General features: G+C 37.1%; 1 protein-coding gene across 10 annotated transcripts in view; it reads left to right on the forward strand.

Annotated features, from left to right (window-relative positions):
- Positions 1-23,814, forward strand: part of DGKB (diacylglycerol kinase beta) — a 488,212-nt gene that overhangs the window by 350,586 nt on the left and 113,812 nt on the right. For all 10 annotated transcript variants that reach the window (XM_068152503.1, XM_068152502.1, XM_068152504.1 and 7 more), the window contains one exon: positions 929-993. In XM_068152503.1, the coding sequence (XP_068008604.1) occupies positions 929-993 (65 nt within the window). The remainder of the gene's footprint in view (positions 1-928; positions 994-23,814) is intronic.

The following is a 23,814-nucleotide window of genomic DNA, read 5'->3' on the forward strand; positions in this document are numbered from 1 at the left end:
GATTTCCTATTCTCACACCTCATTGAATACATACATTAGAAGATGAAAAGAAAACGTTTTACATTCTTAATTCCCAGTTTGTAAATGTTTTATGGTTAGTATGTGAAATAAATATTACATGATTTGGTATGAGGAAAATGTTCTTTTCATAACTGCAGTGGCGATGTGAAAATGCTGTGAAAACTGATTCTAGCACATCAGTTCCAGATACTCTGCTTTCAGCAGCTACCACCACTGCAATGGTTTGATTCTTTTTTAGATGTAATACACATAAGTCTTCTGTACAGCTATTTCCTTCTGTATATGTGTTAAGTGTATTGTTAGCATAATTTACTGCATTATAAAATAATTGGATAAATGTAATTAATGATGTCTTTTTTGGTATACTGATCATCTTTTTTTCTCATATGACTTCATACCCTGACAAACAGAAAATGAGATATCTCCTGGTGTTTAATTCTAACTTCTACCAGATTTTAGAGAAAGCTAGAATGGCCATATGCAAATATCAAACTATATACATATAAAGTAACTTGGTTGAATCTATCACTCACCTTTACTACAGGAATAAATTTCATGGACTAGTATTCCTACAAGAACAATATGAATGGTCTGGTGGCAAAACATCACCAGATGTGGATGATCCTTGCTGTACAGAAGCTGAAGGCACTTTCAGTTGATGTATCGTGTCTGATTTGTAAAAAGGAATAATGCAGACTGTAGCAAGTGTTATGAATTAGGAAGTTCTGATATATCCCTTTCTTGGAGCAGAGTACCTGTAAGCTTTCTAAGTGATAAGAGGGTTGTTCTTGTTGAAAATGGCAGTTCACAAAGCACCTTACAAACAGTGTGTCTTGTTTGCAGATTCTGTCTTCTGTTTTGCATTGTTCCTGTCACAATAGATTTCCATTTTTCTTTTTCCTCTTAGGATGCTTCAATTGCCCACAGATTCCATATTATGAGAGAAAAACATCCAGAAAAGTTCAACAGTAGGTAAGAATCTATAAATATTTGCATGTTAAAGGATTCTTTCTGTGTTATTAAGGTGTGTTCTGTGAGGAGTTAAATTTTGCACATCCTTTAAAATATTGATTCTTATGAAAGAGAGGAAATTGGTGCATTTTATAGTGAGTATATGCTCTCAGATTGCTTGTAGTGTAGCTGGTTTATGTCTGGTATTTCAACTGAAATGAATAGCACTATGAATATACTGTTCCCACTGGTGAAATGTTTGACTTGTAAGACTAGCATGGACAAGATGATGCATTGTGGTATCTGAGGATCCCTGAATTGACACTTTGCCATTAGACACTGAAGAACACTTATTAGACAGCTGCAGATGGTGATCCTTATGTTTCATTCCCACACGCACACTGGTACATTGACTGAGGGCTCTTCCATATATGCTCTTAGTAAGGGCAAGTGAATGCCATTTTTCACATAATGCTTTTATCATTGAACAACTTCAGATACATTAAAAAAAAGCCTCAGAAATGAGGCTTTTTGAATTTGCAGTGTTATCTCAGCTTTTCTGGAGATGAAAAATGTATTACAAGATGTACTGTAAATTTACCTTCTTTCAATACCTGGTTTGTTGAGTAGGTGATATTCATAACGCAGTGCTTACGTTTGTATTTTCTTGTTTAGATAATTTAGTACCTAAATTGTGATGGGTGAAAGCAATATTTCAGAAATAATTAACATTTAAAGGTATATGGGGGAGAGGAAAGTAATATATGAAGTAATTGGGAATAAACAGGGAATATCTAGAAGTAATTATTAACACAAATGTTTTGTAGTTGCAAACCTACCCATAGACTTTCTTTAGTTTTCCATGAGGGTGACTTGGAAAGTCTTGTGAAGCAAACCTTCATTGAATTTATGGATGATAGAATATGCTGGTGGTGCTGTTGTCTTAGAGCTGAATATACTACTGTTTGAGTATGTTGGGATATTATCTAGCTTTATTTACTTTCAACCTGAAAACACTACATTTTGTACTTGTCAGAGATGGGGTCTTTTTTCTTAACTACTCAATCTGCCTAGCACCTGTGCAGTGTCAGATTATGAACCCAAGTGTGTGTTTGGTTTTAAATTCCATAGTAAGCATTTATTTTCTACAACCTCCTCTTCCTGCCTTTGATGCTTCTCATTCTGAAAGAATTACACTGTGGAAAGATCTGAGCTGAAGCCTGATCTGTGCATCTCAATGTACTGTACTTGTTCAGCAGGATTAGAGATCCTGGACATTTAGCTAGCGTAGATATTCTAGGCCATGAAGATGAAGCTAGTTTATCAGTGGTCTTTCTGCATATTTTCAGCAGTTGGCAATTATAATTTATAAAAAGCTCAGCTAATAACATGAGTTTCAGATCAAATTTCATGTCACAATAAATCATATGCCATTAATAACATCTGCTAGCAGACTCACCTTGAAATTCATCTATATTTTAAGGAACCTGATATTTCTAACATTATCTTAAGGAAATTAATTACAAAAATATATAGTTCCAGTCCCTATGTTCTTTGGTACTGTGATATTGAAAGAACTTGATAAAAGCAGTGATTCTCTGGGTATTGAAAGACTATTCAGCAAGATTATGCATTTCTTAAAAAGAATGTAAGGTCTTAAGCAAAGAATTGTAGTAGAGACCGATGTTTTAAAATGTTTCTTCTTCTGTGTAGTGAAGAAAAAAAAAGTGGATTTCTATTTTTCTTGCACAGAATTTTTCCAAATTACGTTATTTCACAAAATAGTTTGCTCCACTAACAGTTATTTTCATGTGGCAATACTCCACTGCATTTTCCTGCAGTGTGTAAAAATAAAACCCTTTTTTAGATGTCTGTTAAACCACAAGTCTTAATTCACCAGTGTGGAATTTTTTGTGCAGTCTAAATGATTTAGGATCAGCAAGTTCAGCTCAAGTCAGATTCATAGTGGGCTCCATACTTAACAGCACTTCCTCATTTGACAATCCTACATTACTTTTTGAAAACCCTGCATTGTCACATGTGAATATCTCTTATGATTTAAAAAATTACATCTTTTGTGGTTTTCTGTTAGTTTTCTCTTGCCTGAATTTCCAAGGTTTTGAGCTCCCACAGCTATCATTCAGTTGTGTAAAGCCAGGTCCTTGCACTGAGGTTCTGCTCCGAAAATGAGCATGTAAAGAATTTCCCCACTGAAGAGAAGCTTCAAGGTTATGCTGTGTGCAAAAATATTTTGAAATACAAGTGTGTTGTATTTACTTTCGTGAAGTAAAGTAGGTTAAGTTTGGGACTGGAGAATCTTCTATGTTAAATCGTGGTAATGATCCTTAGCTTTCCTTAACACTTTGATCCCAAGCTTCATGTTTATGAGCATGCCAGTAGGGATACTCTTCGCATGTACTTGTGTGCGAAGCCAGAACCTTGCTGTACTTACCTTCACAAAATGAAGATGAGAGCATATCACAAGGCTTAGAAAGACTATTTAATGACTACAAGCCAATACTGTAGAATACTTTCAAAGCAGGTGACTAATGAATAGGAACTCTGACACATTTTGAAACCTTTCAGTGTTCATAGATTTTGGACACAAAGACTTAGTATTCCTGACTTACTGAAAATAGAAGGCAATAAATTAAGGTGTGAATTTCTAAACTACCTAGAGAGGTCTTTAGAAAACCTGAGATTAAATATGTTTAAATATTCTTTAAAGAAAAATTCTTACTATTTCTTGTTTCTTAAATCTTCAAATTACTTAGCAGCTCCCTTGTGACATTTCTTTTCAATGAAACACTTGCTTAAGTTTCTTAGTCAATTGAAATCAAGACCCTTTGTCAAAAGGATCTTCTCTATTCAGAAACTCGCTTAAATTTTGCTGAAAAGCGCTTAAGATATACCTTACTGACTTGAAAATGGAAGCTGCAATATGGAACGATTCCATACCTGATCTAGTTGGGGATTTTCCCCTTTAGTGAAAGGGGTTGGACTAGATGACTTTTAGAGGTCCCATCCAACCATGTCTTCTATGATTTGATATGAAAATGAAATGAAACTCAGCATAAATGACTAACAGTGATTTTAAATATTCATTACTTGTTCCTAAAACCTGATCTTCAGAAGTGTAATTCTTCTTCCAGTTGTGGTCATATAGAAAAGAATGGAAGTGAGAACACAGGAGCATCCCCACTTCTGCTGAAAGAAAAAAAATCTTAATATGTCATTTTAATTAGTTATATCTTAAGATCATTAGCACATGCTCTCAGAAACTGGTACTGACATTGCATTAAGATTTAAATGTGTCCACAAAACCAAGAGTCTCAGCTGTCACATTATCCACTCTACATGTCTGAAGGGCTAAGAGCCCTGTGCTTGAGTATGCAGAGTTCACATCCCAGCATCTCCTGCTTAAGGGTAAGGTCAGATTTTCTGATTTCTCTGTGAAGGGGCTGAGTTAATTCCAGGGGGGAAAAAACTTGCAAAAGGCAGCATTTCAAGTAGCAGTGTCGTTAAACTAGGACATACTGCTGAAATAACGATTCTGTTAGGCCCAAATGCCCTGCAGGGAGAACTGTGTAAACATCATAGACTCGATGCTGGGAATAACAGCTGTATGAATTAAGTGCCCAAAATATACACAGGGAAACAAAGAATGTGTTCAACAACAAATTATTCCAGTTTATATTAACTATTCTAAAATAATATTCAGTGAAATTAGGCATGCTAATTTGATTGTGGCACTCCATAGCATAAAATACATTTCTTATTTTCAGTAAATTAACATAGGATTTACAAACTACATTTGCAATCTTAAGTACGTCATCTTTGAGATTTTCAAACATCTACTTTTGTCTTTATGCAGACAAATCCCAAATCAGGAAAAGTTCCTATTTCTAGTAACTCCCTTTGTAGCATGTTCTTCAGCATATACTTTTAAGATTCCCTCTCAGCTTGCTTATGTTTTCTGTTTTGTGCCATATATTTATGCACTTAATCTCTAAAGAAATCATATAATAGAAAGTACTGACTTAACCTTGTGCAAGTGATCTCCAGGAGAATAAGGCTTGTGTCAATTAATATGAATGAAGGAAGTTGTGCTTTTGTTTTGACCTGCATGTTATGTGGCATCAGTTTAATCTGGAAAAAACGCAGAAATAAAAGGTGGAAGAGACGGCAGGTAAACGAATCTTAGCAAGTTCTTCTACGTGTCCTAACATGATTATTGCACTATATAATGTGGTTATCATAGTATCATATCTTGACTGACATTAAAAAAAAAAAAAAAAGAAAGAAATGAAGAAGAAAATTCCATCATGGAAGCACTGTTACTGTATTCTAAAGCTTTATCAGAAACTATTTCTAACCAGCCTGGTGGCAAAGAAAATGGAACCCAGTTATTCCACATGAGTGCTGGAGGTTCCTCAATTGACTTGCTGTTGAAAGCAAGTACTGCTGCCAGTATGGTGGCTGAGATTAAAAAAGATCACTGTAAATGTTCCCCTTTTTCTTTCCCATAAGGCAGCCTCAGTTTAAAAGCAAAGTCATTTGTGGCAGGGTGAATACTCTGTTCTCAGATGCGCTTAGCCTTTGTTTTAAAGTTGACTTATTTTAGCTTTGAATTTAAGAGTCAAAATGTTTCATTTTGAATAGAACAAAACTATTTTGATATTTTCATTATTCTTCTAAAGTAATGAAGTCTCTTGGGTTGAATCACAAGTGCATATTTGCAGTGAACATACTAATCATCAGCAAAAAACTCCTTACTTGTATTGCAGACATTTTAGTCTCTTTCCTTCAACCTTTCCTCTCTCCCTGGTTGTGACTGAGCTGAAAACACTTGAAAAGAATACACTGACCCCACAGAGAAAGCAGATTGCAGACATCTGTTATCTGTCCCGTTGAACCCACAGATTTCTTTTCATAAAAGGAAAGGGCTCCAGGGAATACTTCTGCAACTCAGGCAGTATTACCACAACTCTGGTCATCAGGAGAAACAACACAAGACAAAACTATTTATGATAGCGTGTGACGTATTTTCACAGGACCAAGAGGAAAGATACTCTGCCTAGCTCTTGATCATAACTTATAGGTAGAAAGAAAAAAAAGAAATCAACATGTTGTTCTGGCAGATTTTAATCATGTGGTAGCTCATCTTTATCCAAAAATACCCAAAGTGCTTGAGTTTACTGAGCTGGGACAGAAGATATTTAGAACATAACGCTGTGGTATGTTAAAGTTTCCCATTCACATTAACTAAGCACAACCAGCTCAGTTGGAAGTAAATGGAAGTGGTATTTACAAACCAAAAACTACACTCTACAATGGAATGCAATTAATATTTACAAAATAGAATAGAAAAAAATAGAATAGAATAGAATAGAATAGAATAGAATAGAATAGAATAGAATAGAATAGAATAGAATAGAATAGAATAGACCAGACCAGACCAGACCAGACCAGACCAGGTTGGAAGAGACCTTCAAGATCATCGTGTCAAACCCATCATCCAATCCAACCCACCTAAATAACTAAATATACAGTATTTACAATGTTACACAGGTATTTACAATCAGAAAATAGCACAGAAACCCCCCTGGTCAAAACAACCAGGGAAGCTGCTCCACTGCCCCCCCAAAACCTCACAAACCCCCTTGTACCAAAAGAGAGAGAGAGAGAGAAGCTGGAAGAAAGCAGTGTTAGTCTTTTCTCAAGGTCAAAGGCGTTATCCTCTCAGCAGAACAGCCAGACCACAGAAGAAAAGAAGGAATGGGGATGAAAGTAAAATGTGAAAGATTTTTATGGTACATCTATGTCCATCCCACACATTCTGGCCAATGAAATTCGTTTAGAATAATCTTTTGCTTTCCTTTTTACACCCAATAGTCAATTATTTATATTTTTCTACTTCTCTGCTTGAAATCTGCAGCTAATTTTTAAAGGCATAGCCAAAAACGGCACCAAATGCTGATTCAGCCTATCTGTTTTCTGTTATCTATAGAACAGCAGTCTGCATCTGCAATATCTGCACCTCTCTCTGATAGAAGTTTTCATATTTTTATCATTTCTCTAAAAAATGCTAATGGGCTAAGTCCCTCTGCTTTTGAGACTTCTTACATTCTTAAACATTTTTCTGTAGTACCTATTTGGTAGGCTGATGCGGTTGTGGAACTTTAGGTTCAGACTCATGAGAAATAGTGTGTTGTATAAAATATATTTTAATCAGGCATCCCAAAGTCTTGAGCATCTCCTGTGACTTCAAAGTACATCTCTGAAAGCAGAATGCCGTACCATACCCTTATCAGAGGAGTGAATTGATGTTTGCATTCTCAGGGTGCTTGGCTGCCAAATTCACTACTGCAGGACTGAAATGGGATCAAGTTTTGTGCCACTGTAATGGTAAAGGCTGTTTATTGGGTACTTCCACTGGAGGTGATTGTTGTGACACACCTGCACTTTTGCACCTTGAAGAGCAAACAACTGAGATATGTACTCTTAATGTTGACATGGTACTGGAATGTTGGGTTTTTTTTCCTTTAAGGAAAGTTATGTATTTTAAAAAGAGGTAAAGATTGCTGCTGTTAAAGAAACAGTTAAGTAACATGTTAAAGGATGAGAACCATTGTCCTGGAGTAAGGATTGTTTAATGTGGTGCTCAAACCATACAGAGAGATTGACCAAGCATGTTGATTCACAACAGGTCTATCCATATACTATAGGCCAAGGTCAATCAACTGATGTCAGGGGGGTAAAGGAATTCATTGCAGATGTTTCATTACTCAGAGTAGGTTATTGAACCTTTTCTATGGATTGAAGGCCTATTGGATGTTTTACACATTCATTAAAACTGCTGTCTTCTATTACAACATGTTAAAGGCAAACTTAACTATATAGGAATTAAATCTCAGTCTCTTCCACTGTTTACTCACACCATTTAAAATAACAATAACACTGTGACAGAAAAAGGTTTCTGACTACTTTCACTTGTAGTAAATGCGCACGTGAAGGGCGTCTATAACAGATAGGAGAAACACTGTGACAAAACTGCTAAACTACAGCTTGCTGTTTATTACTTTCTGATAAAGTATTGCCAAGTATTTATATGCAAATGAATAAAGTTATTTCCCCTAGATTTCATGAGCACACTAAATAAAATGCATGGAAATACAACTGGGTTTTAGCAAATATTGCTTGCTTTATCTGGAGGGGGTCTTATCGTCAGAACTGATGAATACTAGCAGTGTAAACTTGCAGCTGATTTTCAAACTTCTTTTTGGATCAATTAATCTTCAAAGCTCTGAAGCAAATGGCAAATCTGTGCATAAGTCTGATGTGGATGTATTTCATTTTTACATCCGTTGCTAGGCTTCATAAAGAGTTAAGCAGCAGTTATTTCTAATATATATCACAAAACCAACAAAACCTTCTTTCAAAATCTAGTCAAGGTTGCTAAGTGGCCACAGTGCACTTACATATATTATTGACAATATCCAAGCCATTAAAAGCAATTAAATGAATTGTTAAAGAATAAATTTTACACTTCCTATTTAATAAACATAAAGACATTATTCTGTAGTACAAAGAAATTAAAATTTAATCACAACATTAAAACCTTTACTCTGAACTGTTAGTGCTTCATGGAGCTTGCTTTTTTTTTGTTGTTGTTGTTTTTTAATCTCTTAATTTCAGTAATTAAGCCTCTATTTTTGTAGGATGTTGTTACCTAGGCATATCCTATGGTACCAATAGATAATGAGGAGAGCCGAGTACTACTCAGTACAGCACACACTGACAAGGCTATGCAGCATGTGCTTTTACTTGGCTTGTGCTTTAAGTCACAAGAAATTGGGTCCTGGAGTTGCTTCAAATCCCAGCATCTCACAACGAGTACACCCCAGGCTTCTAACTGTACACTCTGAAAGTGAAAATTGGTTTGTGCTATATCAGATAGACTTAGGTAATTAGAAAAAAAAAAACTAAAAAAAAAAAATAATCCAATCACCCTAAACTTAGTTTAGTACTACTGTTCAAAATTCAGTTTCAAATGGATGACCTGAAAAGTGGTCCATTCAGCCAATATGCCAGCCTCTGATTAAATAACCTATAGTTCTTGTCTTTGCTAATCATTTGACTGACGTGATTTTAAGTACTTAATATATCTAATAAAGAGCTTTTGTCACCGTCTGCATCACTCCAGATAACAGTTTTCCTTTTCCTCTGTGTTCTATTTGAATGTAGTTTGCCTGGTTAATGTCTGTGTATTTTGATGTAAACAGTCAGACTGCTTTCAAGTCTCTTTTAATGCAATGGGTTACATAGCACTTTCTAAGAAATGTGCAAAGCTGGAAGTATTTTCAACCTTATGCTATGTTGCAAAGTAGAAGTTGTGTATCTTACAAAATAAGAGCTATGAGGCAGCCAGCACCAGAACAAGAGGACACAGTCTCAGGCTGCGCCAGGGGAGGTTTAGGCTAAATGTTAGGAAGAAGTTCTACAGAGAGAGAGTGATTGCCCATTGGAATGGGCTGCCCGGGGCGATGGTGGAGTCACCATCATTGGATGTGTTCAGGAGGAGACTTGATGGGGTGCTTGGTGCTATGGTTTAGTTGTTTAGGTGGATTGGATTAGTTGATAGGTTGGACGTGATGATCTTGAAGGTCTCTTCCAACCTGGTCTGGTCTGGTCTGGTTCTATTCTATTCTATTCTATTCTATTCTATTCTATTCTATTCTATTCTATTCTATTCCCTCAGGTAAAGTTCTTACTGATTTCTGGCACGTATCTCCACTTTATTAACAGGATATATTCTTCCAAAGAAAATATTTAGAAAATACTGGGTGTTTAATAACATTGAGCAATTCATGTCATGCATTTGTATGAAAATTAAATGATAGATACAGTTGTATGATAATACTGTTGTTATAACTGCATTGCTGTTGACATTGCCTTCAGAATTTGGAGATTTAGTTTTAACCTGTAAAATAATTTCTAATCCTTTTAATTTCATCTGATAAAAATGTAAGTATATAATCAAAACTGAGGAGTGTCTGTCTTAGTATTGAATCTCTTCAGCATCAATGTACCCAAAGTATCTTTTCTATTTTTATATTTAAATTTTTTTTTAATTGTATTCTTACACGCACAAAATATGGTGGGTTTTTTTCCTATATCTTTGTGTATGTGTGTGTTTCTGAAACTGCTACACAATTTTAAATAGATTCATAGAATACCAGGTTGGAAGGGACCTCAAGGATCATCTAGTCCAAGCTTTCAGGGTAAGAATACGGTAAATGAGATGGCCCAGCATCCTGTCAAATGGGCCTTGAAATGGTCTAGTGTAGAGGAATCCACCACCTCCCTTGGGAGTTTATTCCAATGTCTAATAGTTTGAATGGTGAAAACAATTTTCTGGCATCTAGTCCGAATTTCCCCCAGTAGCAACTTGTGCCTGTTACCCCCTGTCATTATCATGTGACTCTGTAAAAAGGGAGTCTTCCTTCTCACGATAGCAGCCCTTTATGTACTTGTACATGGTTTTGAGGTCTCCCCTAAGCCTTCTCTTCTCAAGACTGAACAAACCCAGTTTTCTCAGCCTTTCTTCATATGGCAGGTCTTCCAGTCATCTGATCATTCTTGTTGCCCTTTGGACCCTTTTGAGCCTATCAGCATCCTTCTTGTATAGCGAGGGCAAAAATGTACACAGTACTCAAGGTGCAGCCTGACCAGCGCTGGTTAGAGTGAGAGAATGACATCTTCATCCCTGCTTGTGATACCTTTAATAATGCAACTCAGCATCCTGTTGGCTTTCTTTGCCACTGCAGCACGCTGTTCACTCATGTCGAGACTCTTTCAAGCAATTCCCTGAGGTCCTTCATGAACTGAGGAGCCCAGAACTGGACACAATATTCCAGATGCAGCCTCAGCAGGGCAGAGTAGAGGGGCAGAAGAACCTCTCTTGACCTACTCTCCCCACCTTTTAGAATACACTGCAGGATACCATTTGTCTTCTTGTCCACTAGGGCACATTGCTGGCTCATGGTCATCCTTCTATCCACCAGAATCCCCAGGTCTATCTCCTCTGCACTGCTCTCCAGCAGGTCAGTCCCCAACATGTGTTGGTACAGGGGTTGTTCTTTCTCAGATTCAAGACTCTACATTTTCCCTCTTCCAGCTCAAAAGGTCTGGGAAGACTCTTTGTGGAAGCCTTCAAGACAGGTAAAGAAATGTATGTGGAACAATATCATTTTGGTATTGTTTCTCAAAGTTCTAATTAATGGTAATTAGATAAATCTGAATTAATTTACTAATGAGTGATTGCAAGGGTGATCTGGATGCTTGTGGTATATCCTGACGTAAAATGGATCACAGTAGAAAAGCAGAAAATCATTGGACATAAAAAACTGTTACCTAGTGTTTTCTTGGAATTTAACAATATTAGAAAGTTGTCAAATTATATCCAATTTCAGTTCCTGGAAGTGTGCTTAGATATGTGAACAATTAATATAATTCTTTAGGTTCAGAAATTAATACATTGTTTTAACACCCTATTGAATTTATTGAATTTGTTTTCCTGATATGCCTTAACTTCAGTACTTAACTGAATCCTCATGACATAGGTAGGCAGGGTAACAGCTGCCTAGGATTCTGATTTAGTAGTTAGAGGAAGAGGCTGTCTGTTAGATTTGCCATTTTTTGTTCAAATTAGACTTTGAGAACCAGCTGCAAATAATATGGTTTCCTAGTTCTTGAGATCTTTTCAGTTATGGTGTTTTTAATAAAGATTTGTCCATATGAGGCACAGCAAGGTCTGTTAACCTTTCTTGCAGCATGCTATTTCTGAGCCAATTATGAAGATGTCTAAAGGCATTGAATGCTCTTTGGAGCAGTAACTTGTGATTTGGGAGTATAATGGCCAACTGAAGAACTTTTTCTGTGGTTAGAATATTTGTGCTCAGAATATATTAAAAACAAGGGCAGGATTGATTTTTTTTTTTATGGGCTAAAATACTTCTTGGGTCTTTTTCTTTTAGTTATAATGATATATTAATAACTACAGTAGCAGCAGAAGTAGCAGAATATTCTTAAGTGATTTGGATTTTGTTAGTAAAGCCTTGAAGGCTGTTGTAAGCTGTCAATCTACTTCTTTACCAAGATTTTATTGATGTTCAAAGAAAGAAGAAGAGTGTGTTAGTCAAAGAAATATGTTCTTCTTGCTGGTATGAGGCAGCTGACAACTCAGTCTGAATGAAATCTTCAATATGTTTAGTTGCATGGATTACATAGAGCATTTCAGTGTAAATGTTCTGTGGAAGTGAATTGGGAGCATAAATTTAATTGTCAAATTGTTGTGGACTGAAAAAAAGTAGACCTGAGCAGACTGACCTAAGTAAGTAGACCTTGTGCTTCAAAAGTGCTTGAGATAGCAAAGCTGCACAGCAGCCATGCCACTGCAACCATGGGAGTATTTTTAATGCTGGCTTCATAGTGGGGGCACTCAGCCAGGAAAATGGAGATTGGGGTTCAGTTCCCCCTTCTGACAGGGCACTCTCTTACTGGGGAAGAAGTTCAATCACTAAACAAAAACCCAACAACAACAGCAAAAAAAAAACCCAGCAGTGGGACTACAATGCAAACATGAATGCCCTATTTGTCACAGAAACACAGGAAACAAACGAGTAAGCATGTGGAAATTTGACTCTGTCACCAGGTTGTCAGACTGTTAACTGTGAAGAGGCATTGTTGTATTACTGAAAGTCTGATGCAAGTTTTTAATTATCTTGTTTAAATTAATAACAATATGCAAATTTATTCTCACAAACAATATAAATATCATGGAAACTGGTCACACATACTACACATTAACCATCACTTTTATAGCATAGTAGTAACTGCATACAAGAATGAGGGATTCTTAACTGATTTTGTTAAATTTAGAATATGAAAGCACAGACACTAATCTAAATTATTTGCACACTCACACATTTCCTAAGTGTTTCTTCTGTCTACTAAAGCTCCTTTGATATCACCTACAATGCTCAAAGACAATAACGTAGGATAAGGGTATATAAACATGATGCAGAGCACTCTCTTTTGGAGAGACATGTTAATTAGACACAGCAAGCATCACCAAAAAGAGAACTAGTTAAGAGTCACAAGAAGAAGATGCCTGTCAGGGCTCCTCTCAACCTTCTCTTCTAGTTTCTCCAAATTATTCATGCACAGTTGCAGCTGGCTTGCATAATGAGCCGCAGATCTGCTTCTAAACTGGGTGACACTGCAAGGTCTGCATGGAGCACAAGACCACATGTTGTTCTGAGATTTAAAGTAAATTTATAGTACCACCAGCACAACACAGTATCACTGTAGCTGTCTTGCTTGTAATTCCAGAGCTTTCTCAGCTAGCACCAGCTATGCAGTCCTGTACTATTAGAAAGTGCAGAAGTGGTTGAGTACACTGGATCAAAAGCTAGTGGCCACTAATCTCTCACATTATGTCATATTCTGTATCCCTTAGCAAATGGTTTTTTAGATGTCTCAGGTTAAATTTTCACTTATAAATTTGTCCTTGCTAAAAGTCACATTGATCTTTTGCATAGTTTTCCCTTCCTTTAGCATCTTAAGAGTTTTCATGTTTTGCTTTCTGCTTTTGACTCCTTTTTTTCCATGCCTTTCTCGACTTTACTTTGTTCCTTCACCTTATAAAATAATCAAGGATACAGATTTCAACAAACCTATACTCTTTGGTTAAGAAGGATTTCAATTTTTATTATAAAGCTAAATTAAGAGCTGCTTAATAAGCTCATGGTTTAGTGTTTTAATAAAAAGGGAAATGGTGAAACTGACAGAGCAAGAGGGAAGTTCTTTTCAGCCATGTCTCTTATTTAAGTCCTAAGTGTTGCTTTGTTTTGCTCTATTTATTATTTTTTTCTTCTGAGGTCTTCATTATATAGTGTCTATCTTTTTCATAACACTTCTCTATGAAATGATGTGATGGTGTATAGCTGCATGTGGTGTACAATTCTACCAGAATACTCTTGGACAATGTAAAGTTAAGTAATCAAACTATAAGCATGCCCATTTATTGTCCTGAACTGACACTCTAAAACCTGTAGCCTGAAAGAGGACATACTCAGTTTCTGTGACAAGATTTTGGTGTAAAGTGCAAAGTCTGAAAGCACTTCTAGAGCTTCAGTCTTTGTTTAAAAACATATAGTAATGCAAGCTCAATGTAAGTGACATGAAGGTTTAGAGAAATGTTCCTTCCTCACTGAAGTCTGTTCAGTTGTACAAGGCAAAGCATCAATGCTACTTGAGAGGCTGAGGGAGCTGGGAGAGGCTGAGGGAGCTGGGATTGTTTAGCCTGGAGAAGGGGAGGCTCAGGGGTGACCTCATTGCCCTCTACAACTACCTGAAAGGTGGTTGTAGCCAGGAAGGGGTTGGCCTCTTCTCTCAGGCAACCAGCACCAGAACAAGGGGACACAGTCTCAAGCTGCGCCAGGGGAGGTTTAGGCTTGAGGTGAGGAGGAAGTTCTTCACTGAGCGAGTCATTCGTCATTGGAACGGGTTGCCCAGGGAGGTGGTTGAGTCATCGTCCCTGGAGGCGCTCAGGAGGAGATTGAACGTGGCACCTGGTGCCATGGTCTAGTCATGGGGTCTGTGTTGATAGGTTGGACTCGATGATCCTCGAGGTCCTTTCCAACCTAAGTTATACTGTGATACTGTGATACTTCAAACTACATAGTTGCTATCCTCTTTTTCTAGAATTAATCACTTTTATGCTTTTTTTCTGAGAGCACTCTGAAATACCTACTAGTGAATGTTTTGTTCTGTTCTCCAATAATTTAGATTTTGAAATAAGCACAAACATGTTAAAAAAAATTTTTGCTGTAGTAGGTCAGCCATTCACTGAAATCCTGATCTGTCCAGGCATTTATGTGAGGCATACTTTCCACCTTTGTATTTATAAGTTTATAAATGCAGAGGTAGAGTTTATAATGGAAATACTGACCTACACTTTGTCAAGTACTTCCATGTACGTTAAAATGAAGTATTTCAGACTGATTTTACAGAATACTGGTAATGTCCCATCTGTAATATCACAGAATATTGGACAGTTTGGGCAGCTGTATAAACTCACCCATAAGCTACAGGAGGTGACCATTTAATATTACTTAAGAAAAATCAGTATCTTTCTAGTTCTTTACCTTAGGAAATTCTGGATTGTCTGTATGGGTAAATTATCCTGATTTCTGGAAGGAGCTAAAAATGTGCAGCTAGTAAAAGCTCCCTCAGACGGTGATTCTGGACTGGAAATCGTTTCCCTGATATGAAAACATTTTTCCTCTTTAAAGAGAAAGTTAAGTTGGATTTTAAAAGATGAAAACCTTGCCTCAGGTACAGACGGGTAGCTTTACCTCTTGCACCCTTGCTGCTGAGTGAAGAGCTGCAGTGATTTCTTGAAATGAAAGAGTCCCTGCTTCAACACCTAACAGACTCACCTTCTCCCTCTGTGCTGCTTAAGTACAAGTTGTCTTGTGAGAGAAGGCTTGGGGTTTTGTTTATTTGTTTGTTAAGATGAATGTAGACCACCTGAGCAGCTTGATACTGTATAGGTCCACCCAAGGGACTTACTCATTCTGCTGTCTTGCTGCCAGGATGAAAACTCCAGCAGATGACATTGAAAACGGTGGATAGAAGTGTAAAGGTAAGAGTAGTTGCCTGGGATGTTGGAGATAAAGTTCAAGCCTGTAGTTCAAATACAGTGTACACATGCTGTATTGCCTTAAATCCCAGGTGACATACATTGACTTACCTGCGATAGTTAATAGGGGGTAGCTAAGTATGTTTTTAAATGCATCTTTAAGCTGCTGTTCCAGATGTTAGGTAACAACTTTGTCTAGATGAAAATTCCATTAAAATTGGCATCATTTTATATAGGTTTTGGTTTCACTGAATAATATAGCCTAATCAAAGACAGCTAAAACTAATCCCAGTTAGCTCTGGATAGAAGTCATAACAGGCAACCAGAGACAACAATCTGCACTATAGTTTTTTACTGCAATGACCAGTGATGGGAAATGTTTAGTTAGTGTGAGCCCAGTAATATTTCTTACAGGGCAGACAAGTACAGCCCTGTACTTGCTTACAAGCTGGATTCCTGTATATATTCACAAGCTGTGACATTCTGCAGTTACTGTACAGAGGGACTTAAATGATGTGGAGGTGAAATGTTGGTCTTCAGTAGAATGACATTTTAAATAATGCTGTATTAAATATTTCTGTCACAAATTGCACTTTTCATGGTGTAAGTCACTCTAAAGATTTATTCCAGAGACATCTTTGGCAACTCTTCAGAGTGAGTTTGAGTTGATTTTTGTCTTCTAGATTGAAATATAGAATGGGAATTTCTGTTACAAAAAAGGAGGCAGAGACCAGCCCACAGCTTACAGTTTAGTTCAAAATGAGGGAGGGGAAAAATACGCATTATCTACTTTGGATTTAATGTACACTTTCTGCATTGGAAACTAGTGAAAATAGTTTAAATGTTTGCTAAATTATAGCTCACAGTGATAAAAAATGCACATAGAACATATTTGTTTCTTACAGTTTTAGAAACAGTTGATATCCTCATTTGTACTTCATAATCCACCACAGTGAAGGCTTAATAGACCATTAAAGAAACGGTGGGAAGTTAATTTTAATATGTAATGGTGTGAGGGGTTTTATTCTTTCCTTAATACAATGAAGCTTCTAACAATTTTATTTGCAAAGAAGATGATTATTTAATAAAGTGACAAACTGTCCCACTGATAGGATACATTAATTTTCTTCTAAAGCTGTTCCTTGTACTCCATAAGAAGGTGATAATTAGGTTTGCAGATTAGAATAACATAATCAGACCACTTGTGTGGATGCTTGTTAAAATATATTTTCCTCTTCATATAAGCCTCATAATAATTAAAAACTGTTTAAAAAGAGAACTATTCTTTTTCGGCATGGACTTTTTAAATGAATCCTAATGATATATCAAGTTATTCTTAAGCTAATTCAACTTTTTAAAAGGTTAATATTTGAAAAAGAATATGGGAAGTGATTAACTGATGAGTTTAAGTATTAGCATTAGGTTTTGCAGGAACACCTACAGTATAAAACAGTGCTCATTCATATCCTGATTTAATTTCTTCCACTGTCACTCCTGATTGTTCCATTTAATCTTTCTTAAGTCACATGAAATTATCTTGTATGTGTAAATTAACAATCATTTTCTAATTCCACTGCAAACTTGAAGCACTGTCAGAGAGAGGCGGGGGGGGGAGGAAAGTATTGGCAGTGATTAATTCTCTATTTTAAACAAAACTAAATGAAGTTACTATTGTGGCAGAGTGCACACAGACTGGGCATTTTGGTGATTCTAGATTCAAAGGCAATAGAAAAATAACAATGAATGTTAAATGAGTGGTTCACATCTAAACTGAGTCTCATGTCTATCACATTGGAGCAGTGCAATATCCACTGACCTTAAGTTTTAAAACACTGAAGTCAATTTCCTTTGCTTGGGATTCATGCAATGTTAAATGCATCTTAAAACTAACTTCCTGGCCCAAGCCCAAAGTGGAAAGTGTGCAGGCTGAGACCGTTTAAAGTGCCTTCAGTGTTCCCAGTTCCATCACTTTTAATAAGATTGAGAAATATATTTTAAAAAATAGTGCAATTCAGTCTTATTCTAGGGAAGGGAGAAAGGAGATTGTGTGGTTGGGGGTTTTGTTTACAACAGATGTGAAATTAGTCTTACACTAAAGCAGAAAAGCTGTTTTAACAAATATATCTTGGTATTTCATCAAGTGTGTTTCAAACTTTCAAGGTCTGAGATGTTTCATTACAGCAATCATGATCAGTGTGTTGATAAAGGAGGACTGATTTAAGCACTAAAAGCACGACATGTTCTGCCTAGAAATTATTTCAATTCCATATAACTGAATGGGGGGAGGGGGGAAGTGTTACATTAGCAAGGATTCACTGAGTTATTAAATATTGCAGTCATCTAATTTGTACATACGTTCTTGTAAACCCTACTTTGTGTGCACTGTTCCATATATATATTTGATATACCAGCTTAATCAAATTCAGGTTGCTGTTGGGGACATTTTTTATGGACAAGTAAAAAAATAATCAGTTTCTTTTTATTACCATTATGGAAGAAGTGGAGGAATATTTTTTTTCTAGTGTGCTAAATATACATACTGAAAAGGACAAATGTTCAGTCATTTACAGAGGGGGTTGCAATACTGACTGATTTAGCAGCACTAGATTAATATTATATACTCAGTCATGAAGGGATGTATAAAATATATTTTTAATATCGTTAAGTCGTCTTCTTCTTTTTTTTTTTAATCATGCTTGGATGTTAACCAAATTTTCTTAGCATCTAAAGTAAATCATATGACAAAGATTGCCCTGTGCTCTTGCCTAGAAATTGATCAATAATGGCTCTACAAGCCTATAGGTTGGCTATTTAGAAACAATTGACCACAGTTTTCTCTTTGTAAATGGACTATTCACAACACTGCTCACAGTAAATAGCTACTTGAGTACTGTGTCCAGTTCTGGGCCCCTCAGTTTAAGAAGGACATTGTGACACTTGAACGTGTCCAGAGAAGGGCAATGAGGCTGGTGAGAGGCCTTGAGCACAAGCCCTAGGAGGAGAGGCTGGGGGAGCTGGGATTGTTTAGCCTGGAGAAGAGGAGGCTCAGGGGTGACCTCATTGCCTTCTACAACTACCCGAAAGCTGGTTGTAGCCAGGAAGGGGTTGGTCTCTTCTCCCAGGCAACCAGCACCAGAACAAGAGGACACAGTCTCAAGCTGCGCCAGGGGAAGTTTAGGCTTGAGGTGAGGAGAAAGTTCTTCACCGAGAGAGTCATTCGTCATTGGAATGTGCTGCCCAGGGAGGTGGTGGAGTCACCATCCCTGGAGGTGTTCAAGAGGAGATTGGACATGGCACTTGGTGCCATGGTTTAGTCATGAGGTCTGTGGTGACAGGTTGGACTCGATGATCTTTGAGGTCTCTTCCAACCTTAGCGATACTGTGATACTTTGGGTGGCATTTTTTGGTATACATTTAATTCTGGATGGTTTTGGTTGGACAAGTTACAACTCATCCAAAAAAAAAAAAAAAAAAGGGTGCATTTTAAAAAAATATTTCAGAGCTACATAATTCCTCAAGGTAGCAGTGCTTAGCTGAAAGACCTTTGTTCATTTTGAGGAAGAGGACAGGGTGTTCTAGGAATAGATTTGCACCTTTAGTCTCCAGAACCCCCACCCTGATGAGCTGTATGCTAAGCTTTCCTCTTAGAACTTTTGAGTCTTCTAAGTGAAAAGCATTTGCAAACAGCATATAGACAGCCAGAATACCCAGTCAAATCCCACCTGATGGATTCTCAACACAAGGCACCTTCAAAATACCATAACTGAAATATTACTGGATAAGCATGGTGGCCAGGAAGGGGTTGGTCTCTTGGAGAAAGTTCTTCACTGAGAGAGTCATCCGTCATTGGAATGGGCTGCCCAGGGAGGTGGTTGAGTCACCGTCCCTGGAGGCGTTCAAGAGGGGATTGGACGTGGCACTTGGTGCCGTGGTCTAGTCATGGGGTCTGTGTTGATGGGTTGGACTCGATGATCCTCGAGGTCCTTTCCAACCTTAGTTATACTGTGATACTGTGACTCCCATCAATTGGTGGTCTGCAATCCTCTCTATAAGTAATAAGCTACCCACAGCTGAAAAGAAGGTCCTATAGGTGCAAGTCAAGAAATTCTGTTGCAGCTCTGTGTAAGACTGCCTGTACTGGCTGTCACCACAGAGAAAATGCTACCATGTGGCCAGTAGGTGGTTTATAAAGATCCAGCTTCAACTCCAAAGCATCTCTGTGCAGTGGGAAATGCTTACAGATTCACAGTGTCCTGCCTCATCTCTACTTTCAGTGTTGCCTTTAGAGGCCAAGTTTTGTCTTTCAAATAATGATTTGTGCTTAAACACCCTAGAAATCGTTGCAAAAATTATTAGGGAAGATAATTTAAATTTCAATTCTATTTACATCATTAGCTCTGTGTATTTAGAATGTCTCTCTCACAGCCCATGAAGATTTGAGACCATAGAAGAGGTCTTCAAGGATACTGAAACAAGTTTATAAAGATTTTAATGATTTTTCAGGGAGTGTAGGCCTGAAATTATGTCCTCTGAAATTCAGCCCAAAACATGTCTATCAAAGGATATTTCATCCTTTGTGTGTTAGAAACACATACACTCGTGAAAAATATGATGTAACTTGAGCAAATAGTCAACGATACAGAAATCCATAGTGAGCTTTCTCTCTTGTTCCTCTTTGCAACAAACTTACTAATTATTGCAGTTTTTCCTCTATTGATTGCAGCTATGCTGAGTCTTCATCTTGTCACACTGGCCAAGCAGAGTGTGCTCTCCTAAATGGAAAAGTATTAAGCATTAGCAAAATTACCATGGAGCTTTAAATGTTAAAAATGTCTTAAGAGTAATAAAGGTTAGAAAATTTATCAGGTCACCACATCTTTTTCTTATTACTCAGTTAAAGCATTCAAGTGTTAACCTTTTGAAAAGGAGGGGGGTGGGGGTGGGGGGGAAAGAGGCCAGATGATTGGGAGATACTTAATTATCTGTTTCTTTAAAGAAGATATAGTCATTGCCAACCTCATTCAGCTGCCAACACTTGCATAAAGCTGCTGGAGAGAGCTCCTGTGAATACCCAATTGCACAGCCATAATTTGAGATAAAATAATGCATCTAACTGTACTGTTATCTATAATTTATGGGCACTTATGAGTGTAATTCATTGAAATCTCACCTCTGGCCCAACCTCTGAGTCTCCAGGAAGCAAGATTCATAGCACTTTTCTTTCTGATTTTACCCAAATCATTGTGTGAGCTTTATGGGGGGTTTAAGCAGTAAATTGTACACAATAAACATACAGAAGAAGCCTAGCATGAAGTGTAGCCTTTTAATAACAGAGCCTCCACTTGTTTGTTTTCTTTTTCCTTCTTTAAGAATATATACAGAAAAAAACCCCTCACTTTGTTTGCCCCCCTGCTAAGAGTAAGCTTTTCTTCGAATGTCATCCATTTTCTAGAACTGTAAAAAATTGAAGAGCTTTGACCTTCTGACCTCCTAATACATCTCAGTCACAGTTCACTGAGAAGCTGTGACAACATCCACACTGATAACAAAGCAGACTGTTACATCCCTATTTTTTTTAATCCTGGCTGTATCAGCATTACTGTGACAAAACTCATCAGATTGGGAATAATGTAATTAATTGATGAGATTTCACAGGAACTAGTCACCTGTGATTAAAAAAAATAATAATAATCCAAAGGGATCTTTTTATGTTGCCAATCTGATTTTTATTTTTCATTCTGGTTTTGTGTATAACAAGTTATTTAATCTGTGCATTAGTGGATGATTACATGCAGTATTATTTCTAGATTAAGTAAGCCTCCTCTCTCATTCATGGTGTCCAACAAACGTGGTGATATATCAGAATGATTCCCTGTGCCATGTTGTTGTTCTACCTCAGTTTTGCAGAGCCTGGGTCTCAAAATCAGTTATCAGTGCTGTGGTTCTCTTGCACAGAGGCATATGTATGAACAAGTTCAAGAAGAGATCAGATCATACTATGTGATGTTTGCTCTCTTCATGGTTGCATGAAATTGAGAGGCTTGTGTGTAGTGGTTCAACTGGCAGCAGTCACTAATCAGAAGTCTTTAGAGTTGTCTATGTTCAAGAGCCACTTGAATTTGTATTTTCTACTAATTTTAAGTTATATAACCTAACATTTAAATTTTTCTGATTAAAAATCATTTCACTTTGATGTAGTTTGTCCTAATTGGAGGGCAGGGGAAGAAAAAAAAAAGAGAACTGCAGCTGGATCAAAAAAGACTTCATGTACTAATGACTTGCAAAAAAAAATCCTGTTACAATAAATACAGGCTTGGCCACTAGTTCAAGTGAAAAGGTGCAAATCAGCAGTCAGTAAAATCAAGGCAAGAGCTGTGCAATATATTGTTAAACTTTATGTTTAAGAGACACAAATGATCAGCTGTTAACTAGGACAGTTGATTTGTTTCACTCTCTAGACTGGAGGATGGGATTCTATGCCACTGAAAATTTATTTTGCATTTTCTGGGCTGGTTGTTTTTGTTTGGAATTTTTTTTGTTTGGTTTTGGGTTTTGTGTTGGTTGATTGTTTTGGGTTTGGTTGTGGTTTGTTTTGTTGGCTTTTTTTTTAATTAGTATTTGTATTAGAGTCAGAAGACTTGAGCTTTCTTATTTTTATTTTTCCTAGTCAATGTTATATATTGAAGGTAGTCATTAAAAGTCTGAGAGTTTCTTTTGATTCAGCAGGAGTAACCTTGATAAAATGCTCAGCTTTTTAAAAGGTACCCTTTCAAGATGCAAATTAACACAATTATGTTAGTTGAAAACATATTTGGGAGGTATGCAATCAAAATAATAAACTAGTTAAATAAAGCTTGCACATGCAATCACATTTGGTAAATACAAAATATCTTTTAATGAGAAACTTGATAAGATTTTCTTGGTGCAGTTTTTAATTCAGGGCTTACGTAGTTTAGGTTTTATGCTGTCGTAAAGGCAAATGCTTCTCTCTTTGTGGCAAAGTAGGAGGTAAATAGACAGCAACTCCAGAAATGGCCTAAGCTACTACATGTCTGGAGAAGAAAAACAGCAATGCATTATATCCAGGTCTTCCTCTTCACCCACACTCCACAAAATAATTATGTGGGACAGCAGGACGGGGGGGATTAAGTCAGCACTTGGCAAACAGCAGATGCACAGGCTCAACTTTGTTCCTCACAATCCCTAGCCTGAGACGCAGAGTAAATAATGCTTCTTAGAGTGGGAGAAAGTACATAATTATTGTGATTAACCCCACAGCAGTTCATCTTCAGATAAAGCTAAAGCAGGCAAAGAGTCTTCACAGTGGCTCCCAGACCGCCGCAGGAAGAGGAACATTCCTTCATTCAGACACTGTACAGCAGTGATGTGGTGATTCTGCTTTTTGTAAGGGTGCCAATCTGTCCCTTTGGGCCTTCTGGGCAGTCATAAAGGAATTTTAAAATAAAATTAATAAAATGCCTTTGTAGTGGATTTCCCAGCAAATATTTTCAGCTGTGCTAGAAAAGCCGTGTGAATACAGTGAAGATTCTGTTGTAGTGCCTGCTTTGAGGTGTATTCTCTTTCTTTTTTGGTTTTGGTTTGGTTTGGGTTTTTTGCTTTTTAAATATAGCACCTTGAGAATTGAGTTTTAAGTGATTATTTTTAAGTTCTTATTGACCATTTCATCCCATTTACTTTAAGTAGCAATTTAGAATATGCGCAGTTTTGATGCCACAGAGAGATCTGTAATCTAGGTTGTCCTACTTTCCAAATAACATTATCAACAGAATTTATTACTGGTTTGGCTGCAGAAAGCTAATTCCTTGTAAACATAGACTAGGAATCCTAATGAAGCTGCTGAAGCTGCAGTGAGAGCTTTAATATTGAAAGTGTGGGGGGTTGGAGAGGGGAGAGTTGATCATACTGAGTCAGAAGGAATGTGTGTCTTGTAATATCTGACAGAGAACGTGAGTTGACTAGATTATAGGATAACAAAAACTTCCCTTTTTGTTTTTATGGGACCTGTGTCTGGTAAGAAATGTGGGATTTCCTGTCTCACTAACATATGCTGGTTAGAGGATCTGCTTTGTTTGATTATCCCAGATATACACATTCTCATTAAGTATCTGTGC

Source organism: Melanerpes formicivorus, unplaced genomic scaffold, assembly GCF_026170545.1.
Source record: "Melanerpes formicivorus ecotype bairdi unplaced genomic scaffold, bMelFor1.0.p_v2 SCAF_23, whole genome shotgun sequence".
NCBI classification, from domain to species: domain Eukaryota; kingdom Metazoa; phylum Chordata; class Aves; order Piciformes; family Picidae; genus Melanerpes; species Melanerpes formicivorus.